At 40.5% G+C, this 11,028-nt stretch overlaps 1 protein-coding gene across 4 annotated transcripts in view; it reads left to right on the plus strand.

Annotated features, from left to right (window-relative positions):
• The window catches only part of CPE (carboxypeptidase E), a 111,925-nt gene that overhangs the window by 73,627 nt on the left and 27,270 nt on the right, over nt 1–11,028 (plus strand). For 2 of the 4 annotated variants that reach the window (XM_040626420.1, XM_040626421.1), the window contains exons 2-3: nt 5,249–5,445; nt 7,110–7,277. In XM_040626420.1, coding sequence (XP_040482354.1) covers nt 5,249–5,445; nt 7,110–7,277 — 365 coding nt within the window. Of the gene's footprint in view, nt 1–2,006; nt 2,104–3,054; nt 3,153–5,204; nt 5,446–7,109; nt 7,278–11,028 lie in introns of those variants that run through there. The other 2 variants (XM_040626423.1, XM_040626422.1) reach the window with 2 other exon arrangements.

The raw sequence follows: 11,028 nt of genomic DNA on the forward strand, positions 1-11,028 counted from the left end.
TTTCTTTCTTTCTTTCTTTCTTTCTCTTTTCTTTTCTTTCTTTCTTTCTTTCTTTCTTTCTTTCTTTCTTTCTTTCTTTCTTTCCTTGTGATTTAGGTATTTCAAATCACATTAATAAACAATGGGAGCAAATGAAGAGTTACACGTACGGAACTTAAAATCATTTGTCTGTTCCAGTTTGGAATTTATTTATTTCTGACTTCAGTAAAGCTTTGGATCTGATTTTAAAATACCCATCAGTTATTCTTATGTAGCTCTGATGAGAATACAAATCCAATCAGGTACATTGATTGTTCTGTGACGCAGATGAAAAATATGGAAACTCGGCCCGGCCAGGCTGGGTTTGGTTTGTCAGGTGTTTATCTCAGTGGCTTGATTGATGATTGTGTGCTATGCGAAGTTAACTGGAAGACAGATGGTTACATGAAATTGCAGAAAAATGGGTGCAAAGGGGAGCTGTACTTCCTGAGCCAATGCCGTTGGCACTTTGGCCACCTGCGCAAATACGATGCCTTGGTCGCAGGATCAGGAACTCAGGGTAATCACTGTGTAAAGAGGAAGAGGAATTAGATGGTGAGTGCAGAGCGTAAGATGAATGTAAAACCAACCATCCCCAAGTGGACCGAGAGTGGTTCTTGCTGCCCCTGCCTTTTCTTGCCGTTGCTAGGAGAGCGATGAGCTCGCGCCTGGGCGCGTGCGCTCTACCAGCTGTGTCCACGAGAGATGACACACCTGCTAAACCTGCGATTTGTTCTGTATCGACACCGTAAACGGGCACGCACACGTCATCCGTTGCACAGACAAGGAAGTTAAGTGTTGATGAAAAGCAGTCAGTCCTGTTAAATAAATGGCAGGTAAACGGACACAGAGAGGCTCATTCAAAGTCCGAAGGCTTCCAGTTTATCTCTATTTCTAAATTAAGGATTCGGCAGGCAAAATCTCTTCAGAACTCTTTGTTTAGACTTTACAACAAAAATAGCCCTAGGGAGTTCTTGCCTAGAGGTTTTGTGGTTCTCTTGTGACCATGGAGATTAATCTTCTTCCCAGGAAATCAGCTGTTCACACAACACTGCTGCCTTCATTCCCAAAGAAGAATTTCCACTCCTGCCTGAGCATTGAGGTCTCTAAATATTGCCCCCAGTGTACGGACAGCCTGAGCCTGCCTCAAGTCCCCCTCAGTTTATTCCTTTGTCCCCCTCACTGCGCCAGCAAGGCCACTTTGCACTGTCCGTCATGCCGCTGGGAGGTGGGGAGTGGAAAGCACGACCCCTCATCTATTCATTTACTTGTGAATTTATTTAATCGATATTTATTGTGCTCGCGCTGTGTTTCAGGCTCTCCCTTGGGCAGGAGTGATGCACTAGTGAGCTCTAGTACATACCATCCCAACGCTGATAGACCACGCAGTCTGGGATGGAAGACCTCACAATCACGCTGAGGAATGTGTATATTCACACCGACGTCGTAAAAATAATAAAAGCACAGGACTCAGACTAAACGTGCTCTGAGGAAACCATAGTGTTCCGTGGTTAGGAGAATATTGAGGGCAAAACTGTGTGTGTGACAAGTAAAGAGCATCCGTCATAGGCCAGAGCCCTGTGGTGGCAAGACAGGGAGTGGAGGAGGTGCCTCAGGAGACTGGGGAGGTGGCCCAGACTGAACCACAGGGGGATTAAAGCTCTTGTAGAGAATTTTGGTCTTCATGGTGAAAGCAAATGGGAAGTTAGTTAGCTGATGGGTTTTAGATAAAGGCGAGCCAATGGGGGTTGTGTTGTAAAAAGATAAATTTGGCTTTAGGAGGGCAAAGGGCTGGAGAAGGGCCATAGGGGTGGTATGACTATTCCACTTTAGAACCCTGAAGCTGGTTGGTTCTGTATCCAGCATTCCTTCATCATTGCCTCACTGCTGAACCCTGCTCGTGCTCATGTCTGCGTCCTCCTCCAGACTGCACATTCCTTGAGTTTGAGAAGCCTGCTCTGTTGGCTTCTGGGTCTCCTGTAGTGTCGAACACCAAGGCTTGCATGTCTACATCCAACAACACTGTGGCTCTTCTTCATCTTACAAGACATGTCAGTAGGCATAGAGCAGCTCTTCTGTATTCTGGTGAGAGCGTCATCTAGCAATCTAATTTATTCTAGAAGGCAGAGGAAGATAAAAAAAAAATCATTTGCCTTTTCTTTTGCTAAATCATACGTGGCTTGAATTTTATTTCCATATATTAATGTCTTCTATAAAATGACCTTTATAGTTCTATCTTTATGTCAAACTAAAGCGTTGCTATTGTTACTGTTATTACTATCTCCTCACAGATATAATAGACATTTTGGGGGAGATTAGCTTCTGAGAGCAATTTCTTTTTTTTTTCTTCTTTTTTTAAAAGATTTTATTTATTCGACAGAGATAGAGACAGCCAGCGAGAGAGGGAACACAAGCAGGGGGAGTGGGAGAGGAAGAAGCAGGCTCATAGCAGAGGAGCCTGATGTGGGGCTCGATCCCATAACGTCAGGATCACGCCCTGAGCCGAAGGCAGACGCTTAACCGCTGTGCCACCCAGGCGCCCCCTGAGAGCAATTTCTTACAGAGTTGAAGAAACGAAACCATATTGGAAATTTGGGAATTGCTGACTTTGAAAATCAGGTGTTGTCGCACTAGGGAGTGGTGTGGTTTGTGGCAGAACCGGGAGAACATTCAGATTCAAATACAAAGTATACTGTGACCACCAAACAAACACTGGGGGGCTAAGTGAGTATGAGTTTGCTATTTCTCCTTTAATGATTAAATATGTATTTTTTAAATCTGGGGAAGTAATACAAAATTTCAGTGAGCTCATCTACTCTTACGGGTAATGGACCAAACTCTCTTGAGTGACCGAAGCCTCACACAAAGTTGTGTTGGGGTAATGGGCGGGACCAGCCTGCCTCCCACAGTGCAGTCTTCTCAAATAACTGCAAAATAGGCTTGTAATACTCCTCTGGCTACTCGATCTCTATTTTCTTTTGTAACGGACTGCTACTCTCTCTTCTGTGCCTCCATCAAATTAATATCCAGTAAGGGGAAGGCACAAAGGGCATGAGTTTGACAGAAAGGAAGAAGGTTTTTATGACTTTTGAAATCGGAAGCAAAGAAAACATCTCTTCTCACATACCTTGTGGGTAAGTCCCTAGGCACAGTTTTCTTAGCGACTTTCCCTCAACGTGAAAAACGAGGGGCCTATAAATAGCTCTGATCCTGCTCCTGCCTGATCCTTAGATTAAGATTAGCTTAGATGCGGGCTGAGAGGACACACAAGGACGTGGTTTTCTGTGATTAGCAGTCATTTAAATCACACACTCAGGAATCTCATGCAAAGGATATTTAGATAACATATTTCCAGGAAAAAAAAAATTCTGTTTTTTTTTTTTTTTTACCAGAGGTGAGCAGTCCTAGCAATTTTTTAAGTGGGAAAATCCTTTCCACTGCAGAAATCGGGCCTGGGGGACGGATGAAGCAGAAGGGAGCAGAACAACAGGATTAATTAAGAGCATTTGCTGCTATGCTCTGCAATTTTCTTACCCCTAAATGCAATGGAGAGCAGCAGAAACAGGCAACAGTGATTTATGTCTGAATTCTGAGCCCTTCAGCAAAACGTATCCTCTTGGGGCTGCATTTGTACAATAATGACAATAAAAATATCTGTCTTCCCCATTTTAGTGGGCTGTTGTAAAGAGAAAATTAGATTATATGTGGTAAAGCACGTCACACTGATAAGGTAATGTGACAGAATAATAATAACGATAACAATAATAATAATAATTATAGCGAACAGGTAGCACTTGCTATTTGCCAGGCACTGTTCTAAGCATTTATACTTACTCTTTCACTTGGGTCTTATGCTAACCTTATGGGAAGAATCTATTCTCATTTTATAGATGGGAAAAGAGAGCCACAGTGAGCCGAAGTCACTTACTCAAGGCTAGCCAATAAGACTTGGTGCGAGGATTTGAACCCGTGCAGTCTGGCTCCAGAAGTTCATGCTTTTAATCACTAGGATTAAAAAAAAGGGGAAAAAAAAAGCATAGGCTTTTAATGGAAAGAGAAGAGCAGCATTTGAATCCTGGCTTCATGGGCTGTGTTACTGTGGTCAGATCTCTTAAGCAGTCTGAACCTCCGTTTGCTCATCATAAAATAATACCTACTTTTAGATGTTTGGTGAGGACTAAATAAGAAAAAATGCGAAGTTCAGTGTTTAATCAATAGAAGGCATGCAATGCATTATTATTATTATTATTATTATTATTATTTATTGAGGGTGAGATAGTATATTTGTCTGCTCAGGCTGCCCTAACAAAAACCACTGAGTGGGTGACTTAAACAAAAGAAATTTACTTTCTTACAGTTCTGAAAGCTGGAAGTCCAAGATGAAGGTACCAGTATGGAGGTTTTCTGAGACCCCTCTTGGCTTATAGGTGGTCTCCTTCCTGCCCTGTCCTCACATTGCCTTTTCTCCACACACCTGGGGAGAGAGGAGAGAGATCGCTGGTGTCTCTTCCTCTTCTTATAAGGATTAGGGTCCCACCCTTATGATCTTATTTAACCTTAATTATCTCCTCGTAAGGTCCTATCTCCAAACGCAGTCACACTGGAGGTTAGGGCTTCAACATATGAATTTGGGGGAGACACAGTTCAGTTCTTAACAAGTGGGTAGCTGGACAGGGAGAATTGGGAGGATAGAAATGTTTGGAATATTTTGACATACGTTTACGTATTTATTTTATTATTTTATTTTAAAAAATTATTTATTTTTTTGAGAGAGTGAGCTAGAGAAAGAGCACAGGCTGGGAGGAGGGGCAGAGGGAGAGGGAGAAATAGGCTCCCTGCTCAGCCCTGGAATATTTTGACATTTAAAGTAGATTTCTTGGGGCACCTGGGTGGCTCAGTCGTTAAGCATCCGCCTTTGGCCCAGGGCGTGATCTGGGATCGAGCCCCGCAAGGGGCTCCGTGCTCCACTGGGAGCCTGCTTCTTCCTCTCCCACTCCCCCTGCTTGTGTTCCCTCTCTCGCTGGCTGTCTCTCTCTCTGTCAAATAAATAAATAAAATCTTAAAAAAAAAATAAAGTAGATTTCTTGGGTATCCGTTCTGGAGGGAGAAGCAGCTGTCAGGTATGTGTAGTGAATGAGTAGATATACAACATACTCATAACCGTATGCCATTTGTCTTCTTTTCAGAGCTACAGAAAATGTCTCCATACTATTGATTTTTGGTCTTTTAGGTGAGCCTGAATTTAAATACATTGGGAATATGCACGGTAATGAGGCTGTTGGACGGGAACTGCTCATTTTCCTGGCCCAATACTTGTGCAACGAATACCAAAAGGGGAACGAGACGATCGTTAACCTAATCCACAACACTCGGATCCACATCATGCCTTCCCTCAACCCGGACGGCTTTGAGAAGGCTGCATCTCAGGTGAGTGACAGCCAGCCCAGAGCAGGGCACGCTGTCTTCATTTTGTTTGTACATATGTGTGTATCTGGAAGTAATGCTGCACTCACATGGATCTTACAGACAGGGCAGGGGAGGACGCAAGTGATACGCTCTTCAACTTGCTGGTAAGAAAAACTTTCGGAAGGTGAGGGATGGTGGGTGAGAGTTTCTTCAGCAGAGATTGCTAATGAGAAATTTGGTTAAGTCAATACTTAATTAATGTTTTGTTCTGTTGTTAAATAAATCATATTGATTCACCCACGTTTGTGATGAGGTAAATTTCCTTTCTTCTAAAAAGCTGAAAGTATGACTACTGCCAAGTGTTGAAGAGTAAATGCCATGCCTGTCTCTGAATGAGGTGATGTCATAGCGCCCTCTACTGACAACAAAGAAGAAAAATTTTGGCCAGATGAGTGTTTCACTGGTGTTTAATTCTTGTCTCTGTAAGATGAGTAAAGTAAAAAAACCAACCAAACAAAAAACCAAAAACTCCTACCCTCCTACCTCTAAAATGAAATTAATATATTTTAACTGTTAGAGAAGCTGGAAAGTAATGACATTTTAAGAGAAGATAAATGGTATGTGTTCCCTTTTTGTTTGCATAGGCATGGAGAACATTGGTTTTCTACAGTTTGAAGCGGTTTTCTTATTTTATGGGAGTATTAGTATGTTTACTTATAGTTAGGAAGTCGATTTGTACCTTGAAAATAAAAAATCCGGTGACCTGACAGTTTGACATTGTAAGAAACCCAGAGAATTTCTGTAAATAACATTGATAAAATTTCTAAAGTAGAAAAATTCTAATAACATAGAGAATTAAATTGTTTACTATTTTAAGGTGATATTGGGAACTTTAAGACAGAATGGATGAAAAATTGTCATTGTTATTTCTGTTATAGATTTTAATTTTTTTAGGAGTCTAAATAAGGTATCTGAGCTTATATAACTTCAAGAATATGGGAATTAGCTCTATATCATAGATTATGTATAATTTAATAGTAAGATAAGAAAATATGCATTATGGAATATAGCTGAATGTCTTGGAAATTCATTATATTTTCAGATTATACCGTTACTGAAATGAAGGGTTTAAAATTGAACAGAAATTTCTCAACTTACAAAGCTCTTGAACTTTGTTCTAGAGCTCATATTTTTTCATGAAGACTGTAAGAGGGAGGTATCTTACTAATATGTACATAATTCATGTTAAACTCATTTTAAACCTCCAATCTTCTTTAGTAATTTAATCTTTTGAATATTTAAAAAATAGATTCCTGAGATTTACAGAGCCAATGAATATTTCACTTAAACCCAAATATAGACTGGCATGCTTTGAAAGGCATCATCTATTACTAATATATATAGATTTTTTTTGTAGCTTGATGATAATTATCTTTTAAATGTAATTATTATTACAATTTAAGATATTATTCATTGAAAATATTTTTGAAATAACCATAACAAATACTTTAAACCCTGATACCTTCATGTGTTTGTCATAGGAGTGAGAATACAGTTTTGAGAGGATACTGTTGAAATAAATAATTAATCCTAATAAATTATTTTTAAAATTATTAATGACGACCTTAACTAGATAGTAACAATAATAATAAATAACTTATTATTTTTCTCCTTGGTTTTTTTAGCCCGGTGAGCTCAAGGACTGGTTTGTGGGTAGAAGCAATGCCCAGGGAATAGATCTGAACCGGAACTTTCCAGACCTGGATAGGATAGTTTATGTTAATGAGAAAGAAGGTGGTCCAAATAATCATCTGTTGAAAAATCTGAAGAAGATTGTGGATCAAAACACAAAGGTAGGGAACAGGTATAGTTTTCTTGGGTTCTGTCCTCTAGCCTAAGGAAGTATGTTCTAATATGTTCATAATGGAGGACATAGCAGTAATGTTAAAGCTTGTGCGGGATAGTTAGCTGGCGCTGAGAAAGTCACCGCTGGAGCCCCTGAAATTGGGCAGGGGATTCAGGGAAACAGGAAGAGGAGAGGGGATCGGAGGAAGGAACCCCGTTGTGAGTGTCTTTGAAAGTCTTCATGGCTCTTTCAGAGGCCCTGTATCAGCACATCACAGCATTTCACACTGTTGATCTTTTTCTTCTTTTCCAGAACCTTCTCTTTCTTTGCTTTGCACAACTCCACTTTCTCCTGCTCCTTCTACTACCTTTCCAGTTACTGCTCAGCTTCTTTCCCTGCTTCCCCTACCTTGGCTAAGTGCTGGCCTTCAAGATGCCATCTGCTACCCTTATCTCTTTCCCTACAGATCCATCTCTTCGGCTCCTGATCTCCCGTGGAATTCTTTCTCTATTTGACTTGCTCACTGAGTCCCTTCCTCTGGCGACATGCAGGGCCTCAAAACCAAACATTTTCCGTAAGAAAACAGTGTTTTCTCCTTTACCCTATCATCAAAGCCTTGATTTTTCCATCACTGTCACCACCAATAGCAATCAGTCGGCGGATCTCAAGGAGTTGAGGGCCCTAACACTTCTTCAGTCTCTCCTCTTCTGCAAACTCATTCCACTGCTTGGTTCAGGCCCCCATTGTCTCCTGCTCTGAGGAGTATAGCAGTCCTGTCGTCTTGTTTTGGGTTCAGCCTCTCCCAACTCTGTTCAGTCTTCTTGAATTCCTCCAGAGTGATCTTCATGCACAAATTATTGCTCCATTGCTTAAAAAACCTTGCCAGCTCTTCACCGTCCAGAGGATAAAGTAAAAACTCAGTATGTCAGAATTGTGTGATGGTTTAGTCTGGAGACTCTGGAGGCAGCCATCTTGGTTCATATCCTGGCTTCTTATTTGCTGCATGTGTTTTGGAAAGTTATTTAACCACTGTGTGCTTTTGCTTCTTCAACTGCAATATGGAGATGATAATAGTATCCACCCCCTAAGGTGGTTATAAGGATTGAGTGAGTTAATATATATAAAGTGCTTGAAGTCAGGACCTACAACTATTATTACCGTTTCAGCAAAATTTCTCAGGACTCTGTTATGTACCTCAGAGTTAGTTGGGTGCATTGACATATCCACTAAACATGATGCTCCTTCAAACCAATATTGTTTGAACATTGTTTTCAATTACTTGGAAAGAGGTAGAGCCCATGGTGGAGGAAAGGTGGTGAAGAACTGCTGTTGGCAGCTCTCCATTCCTCTTCTATTTTTCCAGGCAATTCTGCTCTGGTTCATCAACTCCTTTTTGTATCTTTCCTAAGTGAGAACGTGGAAAGTACAATTTCTCCATTTTATTATAGTGCCAAGAATGTTCAAGTTTCCCTTGGCCCCTGGCAGCTGCTGGCTGACCCACTCCTTAATCTGGCTCTGATATTCCATAGACACCAGTCCACCAACTCCTTTGTGCTCCCTAAGCAAACCATTTCCTAATAATTTTATGTCTTTTTTTTTTAAAAGATTTTATTTATTTATCTGACAGAGAACAGAGAGAGAGACAGCCAGCGAGAGAGGGAACACAAGCAGGGGGAGTGGGAGAGGAAGAAGCAGGCTCCCAGCAGAGGAGCCTGATGTGGGGCTCGATCCCAGAATGTCGGGATCATGCCCTAAGCCGAAGGCAGACACTTAATGACTGAGCCACCCAGGCGCCCCTAATTTTATATCTTTATATGTATTGCTCCAACTGTCTAGAATCCTCTTCCCTTTCCTTCCATGTCACCTCCTCTGTGAAGCCTTCTGCTCTTCCAGACAGATCCGGTTAAGCTTCCCTTCCATTCCTTAAAAATACTTCCAGCATGATGCTTATAGCTATATAGAACCTTGTATTTGTTATATTAAAATTATTTATATAGCTGTTTTTCTTTTTAATTCTAGATTTCAATCTTTTGGTTGCAAGAATTATGGCTTATATTTGAGTCTGACACATAGTAGGCTGAAAACCTGTCAGGAGCGAATGCAATCCAGCCTGGCAAGCAAATCACAGTATCTGAAAATCCACAGCTGGAGTTCTGGACAAGCGTTCATCATGCGGTTGGGCACGAGATAGAGGATCCAGGAGCTAGGGAGGGTCCTGGATTATTGGTGTAAAGTTCCTAAAACTTTCCTGCCTATATTTAGGATTCATTCCAGAAATTTAGGCTAAGCCTACAAGCGGAAACTTGTTTCCAAAAAGGGCTGCCATGGGCTGAGGATTCTAGTAGAACCTGATAAGTGAGTGAATAAATTTTCTTTTCTTTTCTTTTCTTTTCTTTTCTTTTCTTTTCTTTTCTTTTCTTTTCTTTTCTTCTTTTCTTTTCTTTTCTTTTCTTTTCTTTTCTTTTCTTTTCTTTTCTTTTCTTTTCTTTTCTTTTCTTTTCTTTTCTTTTTTCTTTTCTTTTCTTTTCTTTTCTTTTCTTTTCTTTTCTTTTCTTTTCTTTTCTTTCCTTCTTTCCTTCTTTCTTTCCTTTCCACCAGAGGTAAAAAGAGGGCAGTCCTGTGTGATAAGCTGTGAGGGCTAAGGCAGAAATGAAAAACCACTGCTGAACCTCAGTGCTGATATCAGCTGGCCGATTCTCCCCGTTGCTTACATTAAGCTGCCTGCGCTGTCTTCATTAAATCTGAGAAATGGGCCAAGTAGTGCCTGTCACCTTGCATGGTAGAATCTACGTAATAAACTCATGTCCGTGGGATATCTGATAGGCAGCCTTTGAGAAACGCCATATACTTTCCGTCGGCATGACCTTCATCTTCCCCAACAGAACCTGGGTAATATTTGCATAATTGCTGTGTTAAGTGTTTTCTTAGTTCTAGTGTAAGCAATACTTATTTAAAAGACATATGCTCATGGCACTTAAAAAAATAGAGCTTTTTAAAAGATTTATTTATTTATTTTATGGAGAGAGAGTGCAAGAGTGAGCAAATGGGAGGAGGGGCAGAGGCAGAGGGAGAGAGAGAATCTCAAGCAGACTCCCCGCTGAGCACGTAGCCTGCCTAGGGGATCCCAGGACCCAGAGATCATGACCTGAGCCAAAATAAAAAATCAGCTGCTTTAAGCGACTGAGCCACCCAGGGGCCCCGAAAAATTAGAGCCTTTATTAAAAAAATCTCAATGCCAGTACTTTTTCTGGGTAAAGGTAAATTAAAGAGAAATACATAAAAACTAAAATTTAGTCTCTTTTCTAGAACAGAAACAAGGTTTTTTTACATTAGACTAAATCTTCAGCAAACCTACCTAATAATCCTGGGATGATATTATTCATGGCTGGTCCATCTTCTCTTTTTTCCATCTTTGTGATTAAGACTGAGACCGTGTTTAGACGCTGCTGGTAGGAAACATGTAGTAGGCATTTCGTGAATGTTATGACACATCTTGCCTTTTCTTACTCCCCCTTCTCAGTTTCTATATCTCTCAAAGTAGCTTCTATGTTTGTTTTATTTTTATTGAGGTATAATTGACATATAACATACTATTATTTCAGATGTACAGCATAATGATTTGGTATTTATATACATTGTGAAATGATCACCACCGTAAGCCTAGTTACCATCAGTCACCATACATAGTTGTAATTTTGTCCTTGTGATTGAAGATTTAAGGTCTACTCTCTTAGTAACTTCAAATATAGAATATAGTA

The sequence above is a fragment of the Ursus maritimus genome, unplaced genomic scaffold (genome assembly GCF_017311325.1).
Source record: "Ursus maritimus isolate PB19 unplaced genomic scaffold, ASM1731132v1 scaffold_11, whole genome shotgun sequence".
Lineage (NCBI taxonomy): Eukaryota > Metazoa > Chordata > Mammalia > Carnivora > Ursidae > Ursus > Ursus maritimus.